General features: G+C 42.5%; 1 protein-coding gene across 2 annotated transcripts; it reads left to right on the top strand.

Moving 5' to 3' along the window:
- Positions 1-20,385: 20,385 nt before the first annotated feature.
- Positions 20,386-24,484, top strand: KCTD12 (potassium channel tetramerization domain containing 12). 2 transcript variants are annotated; one of them, XM_077812455.1, is made up of 2 exons: positions 20,386-21,713; positions 22,399-24,484. In XM_077812455.1, exons 1-2 carry the CDS (start codon positions 20,761-20,763, stop codon positions 22,418-22,420), a joined length of 975 nt encoding a protein of 324 aa, XP_077668581.1. In that variant the 5' UTR covers positions 20,386-20,760; the 3' UTR covers positions 22,421-24,484. The 2 variants fall into 2 exon arrangements, with proteins under 2 accessions (XP_077668581.1, XP_077668571.1); XM_077812445.1 differs by having other exon boundaries at positions 20,386-24,484.
- The last annotated feature ends 1,608 nt before the right edge of the window (positions 24,485-26,092 follow it).

The following is a 26,092-nucleotide window of genomic DNA, read 5'->3' as shown; positions in this document are numbered from 1 at the left end:
CACAGAAGTAAGGGTGGCAAGGGGCACTAGTAAGTGCTGTGAAACATACAAATATCACTCTTGTATTTTAAAAGGGCCAAAGTCTGAAATTTCTTCATGACCCCCCTCCAAGAGACTCTTGTCCCCCAATCGCCGAAGGGCATGCCCCCATTTGTGCACCACTGTGCTAGGGAACAAAGCCCCAAACTGGGATGGTGCAAGAGTGTCAGCCACCATTGCCCCCCTTCCTGGTGAGCTGCATCTTCTGTGCTGTGTCTCCAGGCGGCACAGCACAGAATCCTCCCTATGGGTATATACTAAGTGTAACTCTATGGAGTCTCAGAAGGATTTTATTAAGGAAGGTAAGTATCATAATCTGCAGCCTATAGGCAATATTAGTGCATAATACTTTCAAACACCTGTGATTTCAGGCAAAAGGTGAAATTTTCCCCTGTGCAAGTGGCTCGTACGAGGCCTACTCACCACTTAAGCTCTCAAAATAGGGTTTAAATGGGACTTAAGTGGAGCATAAGCCTCGTCCTGGCCCTCTGGCACAGGATAAACTTTTTCACTGGTCTCCAGTCACACAGATTTTGGATATAACTTACCTTCCTTCTGTAAGATCACTTGTAGGATACATTATTCAACACTTTGAGAAAATGACTTTAGAGGAGTTATACCAGGAACAGATTTAGCCATTTATGTGAAATGGACTTTTAAACCTTAAATGGAACTGTGTTCTATAAAAGTAAATTGCTTGCAGACTGACAAAGGCTCACCTCTTTGACATAAGGGAATCCTCTTCTCTGACATAAAGGAAACAGTTCTGCAGTTTTGGTTGAAAATTGCTACCAAGTGAACATACTGGAAAGGCAAAAATGCACTAGTTTCGTTTCAACTTTCAACAGCAGAGACAGGTATATATATGAGCATGCTAATTATAGACAGAGGCTTTGGGTTGTCAATGTCCCATTGTTGCTTGTCTCCTGCAGACATATATTTTTCTTAAGCTCCTTACTTTTCATTTTACCACTGCTGACTTAGGGCTGAACTCTGCTCACAGTTACAAAACATACAGTCAGTGGGAAGGTTTCAGAGTAACAGCCGTGTTAGTCTGTATTCGCAAAAAGAAAAGGAGAATTGTGGCACCTTAGAGACTAACCAATGTATCTGAGCATAAGCTTTCGTGAGCTACAGCTCACTTCATCGGATGCGTACTGTGGAAAATACAGAAGATGTTTTTATACACACAAACCATGAAAAAATGGGTGTTTATCACTACAAAAGGTTTTCTCTCCCTCCCACCCTACTCTCCTGCCGGTAATAGCTTATCTAAAGTGATCCCTCTCCTTACAATGTGTATGATAATCAAGGTGGGCCATTTCCAGCACAAATCCAGGTTTTCTACCCCCCCCTCTTTTCCACACACACAAACCCACTCTCCTGTTGGTAATAGCTTATCTAAAGTGATCACTCTCCTTACAATGTATATGATAATCAAGGTGGGCCATTTCCAGCACAAATCCAGGGTCTAACAAGAACGTCTGAGGAACAGTGGGGAGGGAGGGAGGGGGAAGGAATAAACAAGGGGAAATAGGTTACTTTTTATAATGACTAAACCATTTCCAGTCTCTATTCAAGCCTAAGTTAATTGTATCCAATTTGCAAATTAATTCCAATTCAGCAGTCTCTTGTTGGAGTTTGTTTTCGAAGTTTTTTTGTTGAAGGATAGTCACTTTGAGATCAGAAATTGAGTGACCAGAGAGATTGAAGTGTTCTCCGACTGGTTTTTGAAAGTTATAATTCTTGACATCTGATTTGTGTCCATTTATTCTTTTACGTAGAGACTGTCCAGTTTGACCAATGTACATGGCAGAGGGGCATTGCTGGCACATGATGGCATATATCACATTGGTGGATGTGCAGGTGAACGAGCCTTTGATAGTGTGGCTGATGTTATTAGGCCCTGTGATGGTGTCCCCTGAATAGATATGTGGGCACAGTTGGCAACGGGCTTTGTTGCAAGGATAGGTTCCTGGGTTAGTGGTTCTGTTGTGTGGTATGTGGTTGCTGGTAAGTATTTGCTTCAGGTTGGGGGGCTGTCTGTAGGCAAGGACTGGCCTGTCTCCCAAGATTTGTGAGAGTGTTGGGTCATCCTTCAGGATAGGTTGTAGATCCTTGATAATGCGTTGGAGGGGTTTTAGTTGGGGGCTGAAGGTGACGGCTAGTGGTGTTCTGTTATTTTCTTTGTTAGGCCTGTCCTGTAGTAGGTGACTTCTGGGAACTCTTCTGGCTCTATCAATTTGTTTCTTCACTTCCACATGTGGGTATTGTAGTTGTAAGAATGCTTGATAGAGATCTTGTAGGTGTTTGTCTCTGTCAGAGGGGTTGGAGCAAATGCGGTTGTATCGCAGAGCTTGGCTGTAGACAATGGATCATGTGGTGTGGTCAGGGTGAAAGCTGGAGGCATGTAGGTAGGCATAGCGGTCAGTAGGTTTCCGGTATAGGGTGGTGTTTATGTGACCATCGTTTATTAGCACTGTAGTGTCCAGGAAGTGGATCTCTTGTGTGGACTGGACCAGGCTGAGGTTGATGGTGGGATGGAAATTGTTGAAATCATGATGGAATTCCTCAAGGGCTTCTTTTCCATGGGACCAGATGATGAAGATGTCATCAATATAGCGCAAGTAGAGTAGGGGCGTTAGGGGACGAGAACTGAGGAAGCGTTGTTCTAAGTCAGCCATAAAAATGTTGGCATACTGTGGGGCCATGCGGGTACCCATAGTAGTGCCGCTGATTTGAAGGTATACATTGTCCCCAAATGTAAAATAGTTATGGGTAAGGACAAAATCACAAAGTTCAGCCACCAGGTTAGCCGTGACATTATCGGGGATAGTGTTCTTGACGGCTTGTAGTCCATCTTTGTGTGGAATTTTGGTGTAGAGGGCTTCTACATCCATAGTGGCCAGGAAGGTGTCATCAGGAAGATCACCAATGGATTGTAGTTTCCTGAGGAAGTCAGTGGTGTCTCGAAGGTAGCTGGGAGTGCTGGTAGCGTAGGGCCTGAGGAGGGAGTCTACATAGCCAGACAAGCCTGCTGTCAGGGTGCCAATGCCTGAGATGATGGGGCGCCCAGGATTTCCAGGTTTATGGATCTTGGGTAGTAGTTTATGGTTCACAACTCCAGGTCGGGGTTGCACGTAGATAATAGAGGGCAGAATCTGGCCCCTGAATCTTATGCTTTTGACATAAAATCCACAAGTTGATCTTGCTTTGCCCCAGGCACCTACGTACTTGTCTCTGCTCACTGGTTGTGACAACAGGAGTACATGGAAGCGAATGCATATATGCTCTGTTGCTACATGTTGGTATGTTTAATGGCTTTGCTTGGACATTTTAGCCATGGTATAGGGGTAGGAATGTTGCCACACTTTGGCCTTCTCCTCATGTAGAGTCTCTGTTAATGATCTGAATTATTTGACAGGTTTCAGAGTAACAGCCGTGTTAGTCTGTATTCGCAAAAAGAAAAGGAGTACTTGTGGCACCTTAGAGACTAACCAATTTATTTGAGCATGCTCAGATAAATTGGTTAGTCTCTAAGGTGCCACAAGTACTCCTTTTCTTTTTGATCTGAATTAGTTGTATTAGTCTATAGTTAACAAACTTACAGCTATAAAATCCTTTGATTCTTTAATTCATATCACAAACAGGCCTCCCATTTTCACAGTAGCACCAGGGAGAAACTGATGAGTTAGCCTACTCAAGCAGAAACCGCAGAAGGGAATAGCAAAAGAGGCACCCGCACTGATTACACCACAAAGGACAGCCTGATATGTTTAACTTTTGAAATCATGTAAAATGCTGAAGGGAAAATTCCCCTACTTGTAGCTCTGTTACTCACTCAGTTGCGAAACTGAAGACAACTGAAACAAAATATACAAGTTACTTGCAACATCTGAGTTTCCCATTTCCAACTTCTTCAAAACAAATATCAGAATCACTATGCCCTATACCAGTAAGTGTTTACCCAGGTCAGTGCAGTAAGTCCAGGATATGTTCTTCTCCTTCCTCTTCTGATATAGTACATACGTATAAAGAGATGAACTTTCAAAAAGGATTTAAATTTACAACTAGCACTAACTATGAGATAGTCAGTGCTAATTAACTGACGGGAACTAGATGTGGCTGTAACATTCTGTGCATAGCATCTTGCCCAAAGGGGACTGAGCAATAATCTCAGCAGATTTAAGACGGGATATCGTGAACTGGACACCTGGTTCTCACTTAGGAACAAAGGTGTGTTTGAGGTGAGCCAAGGAGTGCATTTTTGGACTAACAAAAGAACCCATTGAATAGTGTTTATGGAACAGTATGACTGACAACAAAAGGTGACACCACAATTCCATGAAATTCCAACCCAACCCTGTGAAAATCTTACTCACCGAGTTAAACTGTTGCACCTGATCATAATAAATTACTTCCCCAATTTCAGCTATGTATATGGCCTTTTCTTGATCTTCTCTAAAGAAGGTGCAGATACTTAATATTAATTAGGCCTAACTCTCTTTGAATCAAGCCCTAACTCCTTGTTAGTCTTAAGAAATACACTGACTAGTATCAATAGTAGGTACATTGCTGAAGTCAGTCTTTTTACCTGTGCTCTAGGTTCTGGTACACCGAGGACAACAACATTTATTGAACATAAACATTTTCTCAATGAGACGCCAGAAGCAGCTCCATGTACAATATACAGCCTAACATCATAAAAGTGTTGCAGGCACTGTACATTGTGGTCTGTCTAGGGACATTCAAGTAATTTGAGAAAAAGAAAATTTGTTGCTGTAACCGTGTCTGTGTGGGTCGCAACTGAGAATACCAAACAGGACAAACCACTGAGAAAAAGGGCAGCTACACCCCAAAACTAGCAGTTATTTTTCCATAAGATATACCAAGCCAACAACAAAAGTAAACTTCTGTCTCACCACACTGGCTAACAAGAAGTCATAAAAGCAGTTTCCGAGGTATTCCAGTCCTTGTATTACCCCCCCCCCCAAAAACACTGGATTTAAAGGTGAGTGGTTCTTTACAACCAGTCTCATCAAATAAAAGGTTCTCCTGATCCCAAAGGACCAGCCACACACCCAGGGCAATATACAACTCAGATCTTACCCCAAAATCATGCTGTTGCCAATCCTTTAGTATCTAAAATCTAAAGGTTTATTCAAAAAAAAGAAGAAAGAGAGGTGAGAGTTAGAATTGGTTAAAGGAATCAAATACATACAGTAACTGCAAAGTTCTTGGTTCAGGCTTGTAGCAGTGATAGAATAAACGGCTGGCTTAAATCAAGTCTTTGGCTGCTTCCAAAACATTGGAAGGTCCTCAGTCCCTTGGTTAGAATGCTCCCATTAGTATAAGTTCATAGTCCAGAGGCTTGATCAGGAAAAAGGCTGGAGCAGGATAGAGGCAAAATGGAGGAGTTTCCATGGCCTTTTATCTCTTTTGCCACGTGGAGGGAAACCTATTGTTCTGACTGTGGAAAAGGAGAGTAACAAAATGGACGAGTCAAATGGACGAGTCACATATCTATGCATTTCACCTAGTCACAGCAGGAAAGTCCATTAAGTGTAACAGGTATCTCCCGTGGTTCATTGTCAGTTAAATGTTTTTTTTGATGGGCCACTCAATTTAATTAGTCCCTCCAAGATGTGCTGGCTAACCACCTTGGGGGCATTACGCCAGGAGCAAATATTTGAAAATCCAGGTATAGAGCCAATACGTATAACTTCAAATACAAAAATGATACATGCATACAAATAGCAGAATTATATTCAGCGAGTCATAACCTTTCCACAGACACCTCACTTGACAACCTTTGTACAAGATTTGTGGCAAATATAGAACAGTGGTTATATCATATAGCGGATGTCTTGGGTTTTGTGTATTGCCTTGTGTGCTCCACTCTACTAGCAATGTCCTGGCATATATCAGGTAGAGCAGTACCTACAAAGATGTAGAGGCTGTTGACTTGAGTAGACTTAAGGCAGCCTGTAATATACCGGTGGGCTGTGTTAAGTACAGTGTCAGGCTTCTGGAACTCTGGAACCTATATACTTCAGGGATCTTAAAGCTTCATTCCTGTAGCTGGTTGCACAGTAATACTGTCAGCCTAGAAGGAGTTCAGTCTAGGTCAGGGGTTCCCAAACTTGGTTCTCAGCTTGTTCAGGGTAAGCCCCTGTCAGGCCGCGAGATGCTTTGTTTACCTGAGCGTCCTCAGATACAGCCGCTCACAGCTTCCATTGGCCAGGAACATAGTTTTTTGCATTCAGTAAGTGCCATTGTCAATGGTTTTTTATATGCACTCTGTGGATCAACCACCACTATCTTCTTAAAGAACGAAACTTTTTTTAAAAACCACTCTATAAAATTCTACAGCAGGGATAAACTTCCTTATTTAATTCTGTTGCTTTTAACGATGCTGTGATTCAATCTATGCTGATAAATGTGTTGTTAACAGATGTGTGTTGGACTGATTCCTGAATGAATTCCTACCTCCCCAAAGGCTCCAGGAGGTATCTTCACCTTAAGGCAAGGGATGCGAGTTTGGAACTAACTGCCAGAGAGGGGAACGAGCATGATTAATGCTGTTCAAGGTCCTCATTTTTTAAGTAAAGGAAAGCACAATTAAAAATAAAATTAATAAGAGCATTATAATATTTTCCATTTTTAAAAGTTGAAGGATCCCTCTCGTCCAAATAATAAAAACACTACATAGTGGAGGAAAAACATACCACAGGTATCGCTGGTTAAAAGCATTTATATAGTTTCACTCCGAATTTGGAGGGTATGTTGACAGCTACTCCAGAGAAGCTTGCAAGAATCTTTCCACTGCTTGTGGGCAGAAGCACCTATGATTGCTGGAACTTTAGCCATCTAGCATATTTCATGAAATGGCTTCTCTGAGCTGTGATACTTCAGTGCTTTGACACTTGGGAACAGAGACAACACTGCCACCTACTGTCCTCAAAAAGCATTGGTCTCCCTCTTGCCAGGAGAATCGCAAGTTAAACAATCTCCAGCACAGACAGTAGGAGTCCCTTATCAGACTTTAATGATTAAAAATAAATATCAACTATGCCCTTTGCCAAACATCCTGGGACAAATTCTGCATCACGACGGTCCCTTATCACATTTCAAAAAGTAAAATGGGCAACCTCCCCGTCTCTTATTTTGTTACTTAGAAATGCACCTAGACATTCACATTTTTTGTTGGTGCAATGTGTACAATCTTTAAGGAACTGTGCACTTCCAACCCCATCAATGGGATTTGAGTATTCTCGGCACCTCCCAGGACTGAGGTTCATGGTTTATACTGCTAAAACTATTCCCAAAGGAAGATTTGATGGACAGGGCCAGAAAAATGTAATTTTTCCAGAAAGGAAGAAGAGTAGAGAAGAAAATCAAGATCATGTTATAGTAGATGAACTAGCAGTGAGAATCTGTTTAAGGGTTTTCTATAGCATCTGTTACCATAATATATCTAAGAGCTGAACAACAAGTTTAAATCTGTAAAGCATTGCCCATGGCAGACATCACAGTAGATTCAACCATTACCAGAAAAATGCCTGAAAAGTGTTTACACTCTAAGATCATATGATAGGTTTCAGAGTAGCAGCCGTGTTCGTGTGTATTCGCAAAAAGAAAAGGAGTACTTGTGGCACCTTAGAGACTAACAAATTTATTTGAGCATAAGCTTTTGTAAGCTACAGCTCACTTCATCGGATGCATAAAAGTGGAAAATGCAATGAGGATGTTTTTATACACACAGATCATGAAAAAAGGGGTGTTTATCACTTCAAAAGGTTTTCTCTCCCCCCACCCCACTCTCCTGCTGGTAATAGCTTATCTAAAGTGATCACTCTCCTTACAATGTGTATGATAATCAAGGTGGGCCACTTCCAGCACAAATCCAGGGTTTAACAAGAATGTCTGAGGAACAGGGGGGAAGGGGGAGGGGGCGGAGGGGGGGGTTGCGTAGGAAAAAACAAGGGGAAATAGGTTACCTTGCATAATGACTTAGCCACTCCCAGTCTCTATTCAAGCCTAAGTTAATTGTATCCAATTTGCAAATGAATTCCAATTCAGCAGTCTCTCCTTCACTCTCCTTACAATGTGTATGATAATCAAGGTGGGCCATTTCCAGCACAAATCCAGGTTCTCTCCCCCCATCCCACTCTCCTGCTGGTAATAGCTTATCTAAAGAATGGACACAAATCAGATGTCAAGCATTATAACATTCATAAACCAGTTGGAGAGCACTTCAATCTCTCTGGTCACGTGATTACAGACATGAAAGTTGTGATATTACAACAGAAAAACTTCAAAACCAGCCTCCAGCGAGAGACAGCTGAATTGGAATTCATTTGCAAATTGGACACAATTAACTTAGGCTTGAATAGAGACTGGAATCTGAGCTCACTCAGCCTGGCAAGGCAGTTAGTCTAATTTTTTGCATCTGATGAAGTGGACTGTAGCCCACAAAAGCTTATGCTCAAATAAATTTGTTAGTCTCTAAGGTGCCACAAGTACTCCTGTTCTTTTTGTTGATACAGATTAACATGGCTGCTATTCTGAAGTCTAATTTTTGATGCTCAGGCTGAAAACCCTCTCTGCTCTTATGTCCATCAAGGAGTTGATAGGGGAACCCAGGCCCACGCACTCCACTGGGTTCCAGCTCAGGGCCCTCAAGCTAGATAAGGGTTCATTGACTCCAGCTATGCCCAGAGCTCCTTCCTACCCTCCCCTGAGTTTCTGAAGGCTCTTCAGCCTGTTGGTCTTGTCATCTCATTTTAGGGTGTTGTCCCTGAGTGGCTCTTCAGCAGCTTGCTGGCAGGCGTTCCCTTCTCCAGCCTTCTCACTTCTCTGGTAGCTGCCCCACCCCTCCACTTCCCAGCCCTTTTATCCTCTGAGCTGCTGTGAGGCTGCCAATCAGCCAGCGCCGGCAGTGCCTGGGTTAACCTTTTGGTTGCTGGGCCAGAATGGGATATGTGACACTACACCCCATATTCGTCATAGTAATATTAGTATGATATGATTATGGTATAATTATGAAGCATTTTGTACAAGATGGGTCATGTAAGGTATGATTGGAAAAGTTATGATTTGCTGAATATGATTATCCTATTTGTATGCATGTATCATTTTTGTATCTGAAATTATAAATATTGACTATGGATCTGTATTTCAAATGGGCTTTCTCTGGAAAACACCAGTGTTGGGCTTTCAGGTACAATAATGAAGAAGCCAGACAGTGCTAATGGCTCATCAACAAAGACAATGGGCTGTGGAATAGCTTAGCCTTCCTGTAAACGTTTCAGATGGTCTGTAAGTAATGGCAGCTATGACTCTGCAAGGGCATGTGACCAGGCCATATGACTCTGAACTCCAGTTTGGGTACCTGTATTTTTCCACAGACTGGTCTGGGAACCAAGTTTGGAACAAAGGTCTCCTGCCAGAGGAAAAACGTTATATAAGGCAGGGAGTGACCTCATCTGTTCTTTACTCCCCCCACAACTCAACACCTGAGAGAAGCTCTGAAAGAAAAGAACTTGGAATGGGGGTGAGGAGCCCAAGCTGCAAAGCAAGTCCAGCTTGTGCCTTAAGAATCTGCAAGCCTGCTTGTATCATCAGTGAGGGTGAGAAATTGCTAATTCATATCCAATCTTTCTAGTATTTTAGGCTTAGTTTGCGTTTTTGTTTATTTACTAGGTAATCTGCTTTGACCTGTTTGCTATAATTTATAATCACTTAAAATCTATCTTTTTGTGGTTAATAAACTTGTTTTTGCTTTATCTAAACCAGTGTGCCTTTGAGTGAAGTGTATGGGGAAAAATCTCAGCTTGGTTAACACAAGCGTATTGTGCATATCCTTCCCACATCGAGGGGAGGGTGAACTTTATGAGCTTACAGATCCCTGTGCAGTGCAAGATGGTACAATTTTGGGTTTATACTCCAGCAAGGGTGCAGGGTGGAGGAGCTCGGAAATTGGTCATTGTCTCCTGCCTGTCTTTGAGTAAGGCACTCAGGTAGTTCAGTTTGGGTGTGTGGTGCCAACAGCTGTCGTGTTGGGTGACCACAGGGCCTTGAAAGGCTGTGAGTCCCCAACAGAGCAGTGTAGGAAAGGCTAGCCCAACTGGAAGGTTAAAGGGGAGCAGTGGTTCCCATGGCTCCCAAACTGCACCCCAGGGGTGACAACATGTCACAGGGTACATATGCCCCATAATCGGGTGACACTAGTGACTTTTCATGCTAGTCAAAGCTACAATAAAAAACCTAACAATGTGACTCTTTTAATATAGCTAAAACGACTAGGCCTTGCCCATCTCTCAAAATGCACATGAAAAAAAAACCCAACCTCCACAAAAAACCCAGAAACCACTGAATATGTGATGAAGTGGTAATAGGAAATGCGACTATGAAATTCAGACTTGCAGCATGGAGATGGAGGGATGGAAGTTAACACACCAGTTATGCTGGTTAAATTACTGAACATGTGCGTGCAGCACTAGTAGGGAGAATGTATCAAGCTCTCTCATGTGTTTAGGAATATGTTATTCTCTCACTCTCCAGTAGAATATCTTGAGGGAGTATATGACCACTAACAGACTAACAAGCAGAAGACCATCCTTTAGCTCAAGTGACAGAAGCATATGCTTTAGGAGTAGAAATTCATTAATTATGCTCTCATGCTCTGCATGAGTTTTCTAAGTAACTATGGCATCTCTGCATTACACAATCAAAGGTTCAGATTTCCAAAGCTGATTAGTGGATTTAGCTACACAGCTCCCATTAATTTAAGAGGAAGTTGTATGGCCAAATCCCCTAGTTACTTTGAAAATTTCAACTCAGGTTCATTACAGTGGCATGCCACTATCTGTAGCATCAAGTGTTGGTGTCTGGGGACAACAGAAAGGCTGAATGCTGAACGGTACAATAAAAGTTTAAATCCTGCAGGAAAACCCAAGATAGGAACACAAACAGAAGTGCCTGAAAGGAACTAAATAGGAGTGTTAATTTAAGTTGGTGTGATCTATATGTTTTAAATATTAAATATGCTTATTGCCAGTACCCAGCTTTGGGTAAGTGAGCCAAAATGTTATTCTGTAGAAGTGCAATGCTGGCAAACCTGTGGCTTTGCTCAGTGTATGGTACAAGGGTTACACAGAGAGAAACAATCCTGTTCAGCTTAGGGAAACTGGCCATATAGTGCTCTTTTTGCTACCAAATGTGGCTTATAGAATCAGTCACAATAGTTTCCATATATGATACCACCCTGAAGGATCTCAAATTGCTTTGCAAACGTATTACTGACATACAAGTTATACATCCCTGAAACACAGCCAACCCGTTGGGGAATTCACTTTTAAAAGTTCAAGACTCTTCCTATTAATAACATTTTAAAATATATTTTTTCTTTGAATAGCTGTCTAAAGGACTTCCCCTTCACATCTAACTCTAGGGAGTCCTCTATTCCTGTTTCTGTGGCCGTTCTTGCTCCTTACTACTCTGGATGCCTGAGGCATATCTTACTCAGCACTACTACAGACAAGGTCAGTAGGCCTAAGAATTGACCTAGTGCAGCAGTCTCAGGATCCCAAAGTGGGTCTTGACCCTGTTTTAATGGGGTTGCGAGGGCTGGCTTAGACTTGCTGGGCCCCGGGCCAAAGCCAAAGCTGGAGCCTGAGGGGTTCAGCCCTGGGTGCCGGGGCTTAGGCTACAAGCCCCCTGCCAGGGGCTGAAGCCCTTGGGCTTTGGCTTTGACGCCCCCACTCAGGGCAGTGGGGCGTGGGCTTCGGTCCCCCCTCCTGGGGCCATATAGTAATTTTTATTGTCAGAAGGGGGGTTGCGGTGCAATGAAGTTTGAGAACCCCTTACTTAGTGTACTTTAACAACTGATAACCATTACACAGCATTCCTCTTCCCCCTCCATCATCCCTTCTATGGGAATTCTTATTATCACTTATTATATCACTTATTCTTAAGTGATAAATAAATAGGTTAGTGCATATGCTTACTCTAAATGACAGAAAGCTATTAGCACTATAAAAGCGATGCGGTATTGTGTCTAACAGTGTCTGATAAAAGTGAACAGTAAGTTCTAACAAACACTACCAGTTACTTCTATCCAAAGACCATGAGCCAAATTCTACCCTCACATACATATTCACTTCCTACTGAAGTCAAGGGAAGTTTCATATGCATATATAAGGGCAGAAGTTGATCCTTAAAGAGGAACAGGGGGAGGGATAGCTCAGTGGTTTGAGCTTTGGCCTGCTAAACCCAGGGTTGTGAGCTCAATCCTTGAGGGGGCTATTTAGGGATTGGTCCTGCTTTGAGCAGGGGGTTGAACTAGATGACCTGCTGAGGTCCCTTCCAACCCTGATATTCTATGATTCTATGAAGAGTGAAGGAGAGAGGTCATGTGTTTGTGTGTCTTGCTCTTATACAACAAAAGTAATATGAAGCAGCCATAAGAGCACAATGAAATTGAAATAACTATCTTTGCTAACTATATATAGTATGTAAGACCCCTCTACATACATATACTGTTGTTCTGGCAGGATTGTGGTAGCTTTTGAAACATAGAAGATGATGAGAGCCACTAGAGGGCTTGCTAACTATTTAAAGAGTGTGTAGCCTACACGCTACAGTTATGCTGATGTTTCTAGTTTATATGTTTTGTTTCTTTTCTTCCCTTCTCCTCCCTCCACCCCAACAAGATTTGTTCTCAGCTGCTTTGTTTTTACTTTTCTTTTTCTGGCTCTGACAAGAAGCTCTTTTCTTATCCCTTGAGCTTTTTGTCACTTGCCTTGCAGGCTTCATTTTCAGCCTCTGCCCTTTAGATAATCTTCCTTTTTACCAGAAGCCATCCTGCAATCTCATCCTGTCTCTGTGTGACTTAATAATGTCCCTAGTCTGTTTCAAGGCTTAAGAAAAATGGATTTCTCTTTTTGCTTTATTTGTGCTTGTAGCATAATTTCTTTAAAATGACATTAAATAAAAGATTCTATTCTCCAGGGCTGTTAGTCCAGCATTTACATAAAAATCTTAAAGTTAAAATAAAACAGAGCCTTTCCCTTAACAGAACACCCTCAAGCTAACAATAAGCTGTAGCAGTGACATACAATGAAACATCATTTTGTGGCACATATCACAGGCATGCGTATGTGCACGTACATATAGGCATGAAGAGTCCAAGGCCATGTCTACACATACAGCGCTGCAGCTGTACTGAGGCAGCTGTGCTGCTGCCGTGCATCTGGTGAAGACGCTCTATGCTGACCTCCTCTGTGAATGGCAGCTCTGTGAACAACAGAAGCTATGTTGTTGGGAGAAGCTCTCCCACTGACGTAGCACTGTGCACACGAGCACTTATGTTGGTGTAACTTATGTCACTCAGAGGGCTGGTTTATTCACAACCCTGAGCGACATAAGTTATCATAAGATGTAGTGTAGACATAGCTTGATTTTCAGACCAGCCTCAAACTGGCCTCCCTTTTTGCACCTGCAACTATTTACAGGTGCAGCTAAGACAGTTTATGTGCCTGAGTGAACCCACATATCAGATAATTATATGTCCAAGTGATCTTAATTTTGTCATCAACTGCAGGTGCTAGCTAGCCAATGGAAATGAGAGGTATTGGGGCCTAACTCTGTTTGGGATTTGTAATCTTACCCTCTCCTGGAGTTATGAATCTAAAGTCTGGTCTACACTGGGGAGAGGGGGGATCGATCTAAGATACGCAACTTCAGCTACGAGAATAGCATAGCTGAAGTCGACGTATCTTACATTGACTTAGAATCACTTACTTCGCGTCCTCACGGCATGGGATCGACGGCCGCCACTCCTCCGTTGACTCCGCTTCTGCCTCTTGCCCTGGTGGAGTTCTGGAGTCCACAGCAGAGCGATCGGGGATCGATTTATCGCGTCTACACGAGACGTGATAAATCGATCCCCGATAGATCGATCACTACCCACCGATCTGGTGGGTAGTGCAGACATGGCCTAAGATGTTCTTTTGTAAGAAATGCCATAGCAGCAGCAGCAACAACTGTAGCCCAGTGTTTACAGCACTGTAAATATAGAAGACTTGGGTTTAGTTCCCCCCCTCAGCCTGCAGTGGAAAAGGGATGTGAATGCTCTCACTGGTGGGATATCCCGGTTTGGGTTTCTCAGTCTGTTCTGTTGAAACTGTTCACCTGTGCATAAATAAATATGCATTGCGCTAGCAAGAGTACGAGTAACTCTGTAGTCCGGTGGTTAGCGCACTTGCATAAGCAGTGGGAGACCCCTGTTCAAATCCCTTCCTTGCCTCAGGTGGAGGAATGAATTAAACCGGAATTGTTAGAGTGTATCTACACTGCTGCTGGAAGTGAGCCTCTCAGCAGACAGATGTGTGCTACAAACACCAAGGTGGATGTTCTGACTCTGGCTCTCAAGCCCACTTGAGAGCCTGAACTTCAGAGCTGGAACACGTGGACTGCTATTTTAGTACGCTAACTCAAGCCCTTCTAGCGCAAGTCTGTCTGCCCAGGGATGGAGGCAGGCTTGCTCCCAACTGAACTGTAGACGTCTCCCCCACATCCAGGGTGAGTGTGGTGTAACCACTGGGCTAACGGTTATAAGGGGGCCTCCTCACCACTCATCTGCTAGATTGGGCCCAAAAAGCAAGATAGATGCGGGAATGCCTAGTTTGCAAATCTCACTGGGGCCTGGAAACTGAGTGCCCATTCTGTCTGGTGGTCACAGAGAGTACTCAGAGGGAGTTAATACAACTCTGAACTGTGTTAACTGCTGACTAGAGATTCACACACAAAATGTGGTGCGTCTGTATGGGACAGTGATTGAGAGAAGGGCTGGATGTGCTCTGTGCTACCCTGCAGATGACTGATTTCCCTCTCCCCCCCTTCATCGGGTTCTGAGAGAAGCTGATGTTCCAGAGGTAACATCTCCTCTCCCACACTGGCAGTGGGAGCTCTACCTACGGAGGGTAGAGCTCCAGACCACTATTAAGTTCTAGGTGATTGTCAATTGTGATAAAATACTTGGGGTCTGTTCAATGCATGACTTATGTAAAATATTTTTTCATAATGTCTGGCCTTTTAACAACATGCCATCAGATAAAGACAAATGCTCTCAGAATAGTCTTTATTGATGCACAAAGGATAAATTTGCAGATAACTTCCACTACTACTCCTGTGAAATAAACACTCTCATGTTAGCTGTGGAGCCATATAAAGCAGTTTAGGAGGGGTTTTGTAGGAAGTGATCTATTTTGTTTTTTTCTGGTTTAGATAACTTATACTTCAATTTTTTTGCCACCACCTACCCAACACTTGGGTCCCATGTGAGAGATTTTATGAACAGTCTACTTAATGGCCATCTGTGAATACTACCAATGATGTTAATGTGCTATTCAACTGAAGATAATGGGTGTTTTTGACAGTAAAAGTCAAACCTACAGAACTTCAAATATTTCAAGAGCACAGATACGGTCAGAACCATCAAAATACAAAACTTTAACAATCCCCAAGCTTTAGCAATTAAACTGTGCATGTTTTCAGTTACTGAATGAACTGCAGGAGATAAGGGAATCCTTACTGTCACCCCCACCACTTCATTCTTTAACCATGCATTGTCAAGCTTAAATAGTGACACTTGATAAGCCTTCAGTTCAATAAACAGTCCTATTCATCTAGTGGCATTTTCTGTAGTTAGTAAAAGTTAAATATTTTGCTTCAGAAGCAATTGAAGCATATTGAAAGGTGCCATCCGCTAATTAAAGTAATATAAATCAGTAAAATCATAAGCAACCCATCTTTATTTGTGAAACATTAGACTCTAATATCCATATTGGTATAGGAGCAGAGGGTCAAGTTTCTTTTTTTGTCAATTCTAATGGAGAAAACTCTGGATGTAGTTACACTAGCTAATTTACAGCTGTTCTTATGATAAAAAGGTTGTAATTTTCTCTTTACTGTAGATGTTCTGTTGTCAACAGTTTCGAGCCTTTGAGCCAACTTCTATTTTGGCTGCAACTTAAATCTCATACCACTAGGTGTTACCCTTTCTCTATCATAGGTGAAACTGCTTTATGAAGAAGACTGTTTTGAGTGAAAAGAAAAGGAGTACTTGTGGCACCTTAGAGATCATGTTTTGAGTGAAAAACTAATCTTGATTCCCAGTTTCCTCTGTGCTATCTGAATATAATTAGACTTCTGATTTTTATTAATGATTACTGTTGGTGGGGAACATGACTGAAACATCCTTCTAAACTCTGATACAAGGATTAAAAAACCCCAGCTAATCAATATCACTTGACATAGTGTTACAGCTTTCCTATAATGTAATCAGTAACATTATTAGAACACAGATTAAAATAGCATGAATTCATGCACAGACAGTCCTGATATGATGCTAACAATAACAAACAAAAATACTTGCCTGTCTTCTTTCAAGTCACTGTTACTCATTTGGAAATGACAGGTCACTATACAACTAAAGAAGTTCACAGACTTGTTCATCTTTACAGAACCCAAGCTGTCTATTACTCCATATTTAGCTCTTTTAAATGATGATGTATATTTCCTAATAAGACATTTTGTTCCAAATGTAGCATTTTGAGTGTTATAGCTACTAATACTCTAATTGTGTCTCCTACGTAAAATTAAATGAGTGTAAAATACTGAGATTACAATAGTGTTGTACAACCAAGTGACTGAATATTTATCTGCCATATCAATGTGATGTATTTGTTATCCATTTTAAAATAGCTTATTTGAAGTGGAATCCAATTCCACTCATGGAAATGTACCAAAGTGGGAGAGAAGAGATGAAAAATGATGATACTCTATTCCTACCCAAGATTCACCAGCTTGAACTAGTGAAGAGAATCTTGAAATAGCTACTGTCCCTTTCTTTTCAGGATATATTAAAACAACTGAAAGCAATCCCACTTGGAAAATACACAGAGAGTACAATATTTTTGAACAGACATTGCTTTACAATTGTGTTTATAGTTCTAGATATCATGATGTGAGGCACATTTATCACATAAAACGATCGCTATTTCACCGAGACAGGCTTCAAACACTACTTGTGTCATGGGCCAATATTTTGTGATACAGTCTGAACTAGCAGAGGCTTCCCCTTAGAAGACTCTTTCTTCACTTTATAGATACCACACCACACTCTGCATATGTCCTGGTTTATGGTACATTTTACTGTAATTTACCCAGAGATACCCAGAGATAGTTAGCCTTCTGTGGCAGGGATCTGGATAAATTTGTTTGGCACAACTCCCGTCCCTTAGTGTGCAGTGCCATGTACTCAAAACAGTGCTATATAATGATACAGTGAACCAGTCAAATGTTGCTTCCCAGCAGATGCTAGGTTTGGAAACAATGAACATTTATAAGGGGTTGCATGTGAGGGAGCAATACAACTTATTAATTTGTGCAACTGCTAAATTAGTTATGCTCTAGACCTATTAACCTAATAAATAGGTTGCAATATGCTTTTGTTAACATATTTTAAAGCCCACTTGAACATGGAGAAAGCCACAGTTTATTGAAAGGTAAACTGAGCACCCATTTATGCTGATTCAAATATTTGAAAATCTATATATTTTATTGTAAGCTCTGTCATAAATAATAGACCTTGCCAGCATTATGTATTCTCACTTTCTGGATGCACAGTTCAAACACAAGGCTCTCAATACATTGCCTACACTGGGGAAGATTAGTTTGAAATATGAATGAGTGGGAATCTGTAGAAAGCCACCTCAAAACACAGGGTGCAGTTGTAGGAAGTTACTAGTTTAAGAGAAGGAGAGCCAATATCAACCATCCCCTAAAATGGTTGCCAGTTAACCATAATCTGAAAATCTAGTGTACATATATACTCAGGGTCAAATGGTTCTAATACAGTTCAAGAAAAACCCCTTTCTAACCAGCAAACAGGTACAATAAATAATACAAATCATCTTTTTTCCTTATAAAAAACAATGCCAAAACCATTTTATAGTTACATGGGTAGCAGATCAGTTCAATTCAAGGTTCTTTTCCTGCTCTTGCCATGACAGTGCTATCAGACCAAAAACCAACAGCAAATTCTTTATTTTAAAATAAAATGAGTTTAACATTTTGCATTGTTACCCACAACAATGCAAAGTTATTGGTGGCTTAACAACCGTTTGGCAGCCAACTTTTTACCAAATAAAAAGTAATAGACTGCCTTTAAAAAAAGTTTTCTTGGTTCAACTTTTTCTTTCCTCAACATTTCCTGTCTCAGTTTTCTTCAGACTAGATTTGCTACAATGTTCACTTCAAGTGATGGTTTTGCCAAGCTAGTCTTGATTTCTTTCTTAGTCCAAAATACCTTTTCTGATTCTCTGTCATTTCGGCATTTTCCTTGCCAGCCAGTTTTTCCATTAATCCTTCTTTCTATATATACCCACCTGTTTCTTAACTGTTTTTCTTTTCCTTTGTAAAATGCCTCCCTTTTGAGCTAACCTCCCCCTAAACACTCTCTTTTCTTAAACCTTTCTAAAGTCTCTTCTTTCTCCATGCCCACCCCCCCTCCCCCTGGACCTGGACCTCCAAACCTATGATTGCTCAAAACAAGTTTACATCTGTAGATACCTACAGAGTGTATTGCCTGCTGCTACAACTCTCCTCAAACTTTCATGCCTATTCAGTTGTTCTCTGCTGGAAGTCAGAAAGAGCACTTTCACTCTCAGAGGAGAAAAGCTGAGAGGCTGGAAGCAGTGACTATCTCTGCTATTGCTTGCAATGCCCATGCCATACACCAATATGTATGAAATTCAATGGAGGTAATTTACAATCAAAAGAAAAACAAAAACATAAACTTTAACCAATGCATTTAAAATATATATGCATGTTTTGTACAAAAGCCTAATCAAATGAATCAACATTAAATCAGAGCTATAACATCACCTGATTAAACACATACATTCACACAGCACTACATGTGTCATCTTGTAATTAAAGTACTGGTTTATTTGTTCTACCTCTGTAGGATGGAATATATCAGACCTACACAAATGTTTTATCATTTTGATATTGTCTCACTCTCTATTGACTGAATCAAGGACTGATATGAGGATTACCTCCCTCCCCATCATAGCTATCAGCCAAGGGAAATTCTTCATTCATTCAAGTGGCAGAGTTCTATGTATTAGAGAAGAAGATTGTAAATTCTGTTCCCTGTGTGGTAAGACTGGCAACTTTGGTATCTGTATGTACGTGACCACCATTCATGAATAGAACAAACATGCTGCAGTACTGAAATTCAGTATTGGCTTTCTTGGAACTTGTGTGTGTGACATTAAGGATCAATGTGACAAAATACAGAAACTTATCAACGAATTTATTTGTTGAACAACGTGGTGAACTACTTGTGGACTACATCCTACTTCAGCACTGATGGTAAACCTGTAAGTGTTTTCACAGATGCCACCATTTTAAAGAGCAATAGACATTTATTATGCAAATGACAACAAGTCTTTTAATTCCAGGGAAATGCACTGGACTAGAGAAAAATACATTAAGATAGAGATAAACATGTCCATGTTGGAAATAAATTTTCTTTAAAAAAAAAAAAAAGGTGCGTGGGTGAGGAACATACTTCTCATCTTGTCAGGGCCCAAGGGGGAGATACAAGTTTGGACAAAAGCTTAAAAAAGACTAGTGCAGCAAGCTCCCTGAACGATGGGGGATTAATTTCTTTACCATCATTAACACTTTTAATTTTATTTTCACGATTCTGCATTTGTGATGTAAATCAATTAAAACAATGAAAATGAGAGAATACCAATTGTGTGAAAAGGAGAATAAATTGGACTCTGAGGGATGTCCTTCATCAAGAGCAGATGAGAGGCATTGGGTATAGGGGTGTATGGAAACAGCTTTGACTGGTGGCAATCATTATTTGCAGTACCAATCCAAAATAAATGCTTGAAGTTTATTCATAACGTTTAGAAACTTTGCATTACATTGTACTATACATATCCAAAGCACTGTCCAGCCATTAAATCCTGATTCCTGCCTGCGCTGTGTAAGGTAAGCGGCTAACTACTCTGATGATGTTTAGATGGATGAGCAAATGATCCGAAGTACGGACATTCCCGCAGTGAATCTCAGAGGCCGGAGCCACATTTGGAAAAGGAACCCGGCTTTGCAGTGGATTAGGAAAGGGACACAAGGGCTCTGGAGTCTCCTTTGTAATTGGGGAAGGGAGGGTACGTCAGTGTAAATCCACCCCCTTTCGCTCCGTCTGAGAGTCTCTGCGCTCAGCTCTGCCTCCCAGCCACCCTCCCACGCCTCCTGCGAGGTGCAGCAGCTCTACATAAACACAGCCCCGCTGCTCGCGCAGGGCACTCGCCTCTCAGCCTGACCCAGGAGGCTCGCCCAGCGGGCAGGGGGGACGTAAGCGGGACATAAGCGAGGCGGCGGCGGCGGCGGCTCCTTCAGCGCTTGGCGTGAGGCGCTGCGGCAGCTCAGCCCGCGCCCGCAGAGAGGGAAGGGGCCGGAGGAGACGCTGCCCGCGCCCGCAGCGAGAGGCTCTGCCAGCGCGGAGCAGAGGACTGCGAAAGGGGCCGAGCGGCGGCGGCGGCTCTTCCCAGGGCCGGGGGGAGGAGAGGCGGCTGCACCCCCGCCACCCGCCGGCGTAAGGGCAGGAGGCGGCCGCGGGCTCGCTCCGGGATGGCCCTGGCGGACAGCGCCCGGGGGCTGCCGAACGGGGGCGGCGTGTCCCCGGCGGCGGGGCCGGGCTCGGGGGCCGCGGGCTCGACCGCCTTCCCGGAGATCGTGGAGCTGAACGTGGGCGGGCAGGTGTATGTGACGCGGCGCGGCACGGTGGTGTCGGTGCGGGACTCGCTGCTCTGGCGCATGTTCTCGCAGCAGCAGCCCGGCGAGCTGCCCCGGGACAGCAAAGGCCGCTTCTTCCTCGACCGCGACGGCTTCCTCTTCCGCTACATCCTGGACTACCTGCGGGACCTGCAGCTGGTGCTGCCCGACCACTTCCCCGAGCGCAGCCGCCTGCAGCGGGAGGCCGAGTACTTCCAGCTGCCGGAGCTGGCGCGCCGCCTGGCGCAGGGCCGGGGGGCGGCCGGCGGGGGGACGCGCCCCGCCGCCCTCCACCGCGACGGCTCCCTCTGCCCCGACGAGCCCCCGCCCCCGCTCGGCTCCCTGGAGGCGGAGTCGCCCGAGGGAGGGGGCGCCGCCTCGGCCCCGTCGCCCCCCTCCAGCCGCAGCCCCTCGGGCGGCCCGCTGCTCACCCCGTCGCAGTCCCTGGACGGCGGGGCGGGGCGGCGCTCGGGCTACATCACCATCGGCTACCGCGGCTCCTACACCATCGGGCGGGAGGCGCAGGCCGACGCCAAGTTCCGGCGGGTGGCGCGCATCACCGTGTGCGGCAAGACGGCGCTGGCCAAGGAGGTGTTCGGCGAGACGCTGAACGAGAGCCGCGACCCCGACCGGCCCCCCGAGCGCTACACCGCCCGCTACTACCTCAAGTTCAACTTCCTGGAGCAGGCCTTCGACCGCCTCTCCGAGGCCGGCTTCCGCATGGCCGCCTGCTCCTCCACCGGCACCTGCGCCTTCGCCCCCGAGCAGGGCGGCCCCGCCGACGACAAGATCTGGACCAGCTACACCGAGTACGTGTTCTGCAGGGACTGAGCCGGCGGACGCGGCGGGGCTGGGCGTCCCCAGCCCCTCACACACAGCGCCCTCCTGCCCCCCCATCAACCTCTGCCCTGCACCCCCGCCATGCCCCCAGCTGCGTGCCCGCCCCTCCTCCCCCACCAGATAGCAAGTGTGGAAAAAATTGGAACAGAGGGGAGTGGGGGGCTAATTCGAGCCTATATAAGAAAAAACCCCAAATATTGGGACTGTCTCTATACAATGGGACATCTCCTCACCCTTCGCACAGGAGATGTTCAAAACTCTGGCTGTCCGCTCTCCACCCCTCAGACCCAGCGGGTGAGGGGAACTCCCTCTCCCTTACTCCCAGGGACTCTCTTTCCATAAACTGGGGACTCTACCCCACTGAGAATGCCGGGGGCGGAGGTAGATCCCATCCTCATGTTTTAACTTCTCCTCCCATCCCATCGTTTTAACTTCTCCTTCTTGCCCCTGTTTGGCAACCTGGCAGATTTACAACTGCCCATCCAACTATGATATGGTGAGTGGGACAGCTATCTGTGATGGTGGGTTACCCCTCTTGCTCATGATTTTCCTCCAAGAAGAGTGTGTGATTGGTGGGGGTGGGAATGACTAATCCTCCAGGACCAGTTACTTCCTTATCCTTTCTTACTCCATCTCCTCTGTCCTTCCCCAAAGCCCTGAACTTAGAAACTCTTGAACTGGATTAAGTGTGGCTGACTGGTGAAGAAGGCTGATGGCCAAGGACAACTATCAAACCAAGTACTCTGGATTATATAAAGCAACATTTTTTCTTGAAACCTTACAGTGCTTGTGAATCATAACTTTCATAGGTGGTGTAAAATCCTTAGTGTCACAAAGTTACCATATACGGTTGAACTACATAAAAATCCATTGCACGTTCCTTAAAATCCTTTAAAGTGGATTGGTGTGACATAAACCGGGCTGGTCAGAGAGGAGACAGAGTGCCTGTTTCCTATGAAAGTGAGATTTTTAGATGTTGAAGTGATACAAGTTTACAAATCCAAGTAAAAACAAGTGAATCCTGCTTGCTACTTTCAGTGTTGTCATTTTAGCACTATATAATTGTTGAAGCTGACTGAAATGCTTCCTCAAATGGCTTTCTTAACAAAATAAATACTGATTTTTAGTTTTTTGTAGCAGTATTATCAGAGAAATCACACTGCTAAGTTCTAAGTAACATTTCCTAGGCATAATAAGTACTTTCTCAAAATAAGGAACAGAACTAAACGCAGACCCAGCAAAAACAGGAGCAACAATATCTTCCTTCAATGGGAGTTACCCCTCCTTACAGTAGTGCTGAACTTGGTCTATATAAGCTAACAAGTTTAGAACTGCTTCTCTTCCAGAGGAAGCAGCCATAGCTTTCCGTGGAAGAACAACATACTATATAAGCACAAGCTTTTGTAATGAGTGAAGGTTTAGCCTCCCTTTCTAATAAGCAGCTAAGGATCTGAGAATAAAAGCACTTTATACTTCTTGAATTTTAAAACATGAGTTATCTATTCAAGCTTCAACAAAAAAATTACACTTTTTTAACCATCCTAAACATTCAAGGACTTTAATGGTGCATATTAAAGTTTGAAATTACAAAGATAAAACTGCAGTTTAATTGGTTGTTCTGACTCTTGTATTTAGAGATAGTACTAGCACTTACAATCTAACCAAAGAGTTTCACATTGGGATTTCAATTTTAAACCTTATTTCCTTTTTACAAAGCTATAGCTTCAGATAATATGAAAACTTTTTATTTAAGCAATGTTAATTAATTTGAGTTTCAGTGCTTTCTCTCTTTTCACCACCTAGTCTCTTAACTGAAGGCATGCATGAAAGTAATACTGAAAATAATTTGCAGTTTTAGTTTTTTTATGCATTAAGGTAGAGTTTATCCATGTGATTAAGCTGAAAATATACATAAGAGCATCAGGTATTGTCCAGTTGTAGATAATTGTAAAATGAAATATTTTTAAAAGTGAAATATACATTTCAAATTAGATGAGCAATAATAAGATAGTAGTGGGAGGCCAGTGCACCAGAAAACAGAGTGAAAGCTGGTTGTCCTATGCCTTATTCTAAAATGATTTATTTGTGCATATTTTATCTATACCACAAGTGAAAGGATATTGATCACAGCTACTAAGTATTTAAAATGTCATTCTTAAGTCAATGACTGTCTTTTTCTAGTTTCTGTTAAGTAACTTTATCTGAAGTATGTTTTTTAAAACTTTGTATAAAATGGGTTTTCAGTAAGTGTTTAAATTAGCTCCAGCTAGTTTTTTTTTAAGAACCTTATACTATGGCTTAATAAATTCATCATAGGAGTTATGAATGGAGGACCATTAAATTGAATTTGAGATTTAGTGTATATACACTATATAAACATTTTACACTAATCATTTAGTTTTTTATTCATTTTAGTGCTACAAAATTTCATAAAGTATATCTAGCCTGAACACTTGCATATTACTCTGTATATAATATGGTAATGTTTTGATCCATTTCTTATTCCTGTTTCTATGGAGAAAAACTAAGTATGAATATCAACATAATTGTAGAACTAAGTTTGTCTACACTTATTTGCTTGAATGTGAATTATAACTAAACTTCCTGTTGGCTAGATGCCCCCTTAAAATGAAGATACCTGTATTTTGATCAGTGTCTGTTTAATTGCTAGCAGATGACCCAAAAGCTCATATGATTATTTTAAAAAAGAATGGGTGTAAATAAAATCAACTCAAATGAATCATTTTTTCTAATCTTTGTGTTTGTGATATTAAAGACTAACCAGTGACTGGTAGTGAGCTATGGAGCCTTTCACTTATAGGTCTCTGGTTCTAATTTGGACTCAGATTGATGATGACCTAAAGTAATTAGCTGTTTGATAGCTATCATACTTATTTGTAGTCTATGTAAAAACTGAGTTGGTAATTGCAGTCAAATTCCTAGTGGGCAGTCTTCCACTGGACAAGTTACTGACTCTTACTGTCTCTCTCAGAGAGCCTAAGGAGTGCGTGGATGTGGTTGCCTTTAGAGGTAGTCCCTCTCCAGGTTAAAGTGGAGGCATGCTAATGGAGCACTGTATACATTTCTCTAATTACTGTTGCTCACTCTTTGCCTGTTCTGTGAATAAATACAAGTCTGATACTTTTAATGAGCACTTTTTTTTTTTTTTTAAAAAGGCACTCTTTTTTAATTAGAAATGAAGGCACAGGTACCATACTTTTATCAGTCTCGTGTGTCAGATGGTATCTTTACAACAAATGTTTGATAGGATGTTTATATTTTTATACATGTAGATAATTAGTCATATATTCATTTTTTTTTCACATTGTATAGTGTTGGAAACAGACATCCTTCTAGGAAGATGTTACAGACCAAATTAAATTCTTGTTCTTTTGATACTAACTTAGTCATGTTATTTATACTGTCCTTTTACTTCCGTTAGCGGCAATTTACATTATGTCATTACCCTTACTTTATATTTAACAACATTAGGTTCACCTCTTCAACAAAGCTTCCTAACTAGTCTGTAAAGCTGAAACATGGAGCAAGGGATAGTATGTGTATAGTGTCAGGTTTCAGAGTAACAGCCGTGTTAGTCTGTATTCGCAGAAAGAAAAGGAGTACTTGTGGCACCTTAGAGACTAACGAATTTATTTGAGCATGAGCTTTCGTGAGCTACAGCTCACTTCATCAGATGCATACCGTGGAAACTGCAGCAGACTCTATATATACACAGAGAATATGAAACAATACCTCCTCCCACCCCACTGTCCTGCTGGTAATAGCTTATCTAAAAGCCATTTCCAGCACAAATCCAGGTTTTCTCACCCTCCACCCCCCCACACAAATTCACTCTCCTGCTGGTGATAGCCCATCCAAAGTGACAACTCTTTACACAATGTGCATGATAATGAAGTTAGGCCATTTCCTGCACAAATCCAGGTTCTCTCACTCCCTCACCCCCCTCCAAAAACCATAGTGCTGTTTCTCTAAGGACATTCATGATGATGTGGATAAAGATTAGTAATGCTGATAACGTCACACATGTTCTCTTTAAGATATACGAGAAACTATTGTGGTGTCAACTTTGGTGATAGGCGCCATCCATCAGTCTAGAAGAAACCATCATTTTTCAGTAGCTTAATTTGGATAATATAGCTGGCCAGCTGAGATATTAGTATTAGTACTTCATATAACACTGACCTCTAAAGAGGAAAAGGTAATGAGAGCATCTCATGACAAATTTTGTTTGGATTCATTAAAAAAGCAATAAAAGCTTTGCTGCACTGATGGAAGAGTGACTTTATTAACTAAAGCTGATATCTCTATAATGCATATTTTAATGTAA

Source organism: Eretmochelys imbricata, chromosome 1 (genome assembly GCF_965152235.1).
Source record: "Eretmochelys imbricata isolate rEreImb1 chromosome 1, rEreImb1.hap1, whole genome shotgun sequence".
Lineage (NCBI taxonomy): Eukaryota > Metazoa > Chordata > Testudines > Cheloniidae > Eretmochelys > Eretmochelys imbricata.
Note: the sequence above shows the minus strand (reverse complement) of the source record. Positions and strands in the feature narration are given on the sequence as shown.

Coding starts and splice junctions, on each gene's coding strand:
- KCTD12 (XM_077812455.1), top strand. CDS start 20,761: ATGGCCCTGGCGGACAGCGCCCGGGGGCTGCCGAACGGGGGCGGCGTG. Junction 21,714..22,398: donor ATCTGGACCAGCTACACCGA/GTACGTGTTCTG, acceptor CCTTCCCCAAAG/CCCTGAACTTAGAAACTCTT.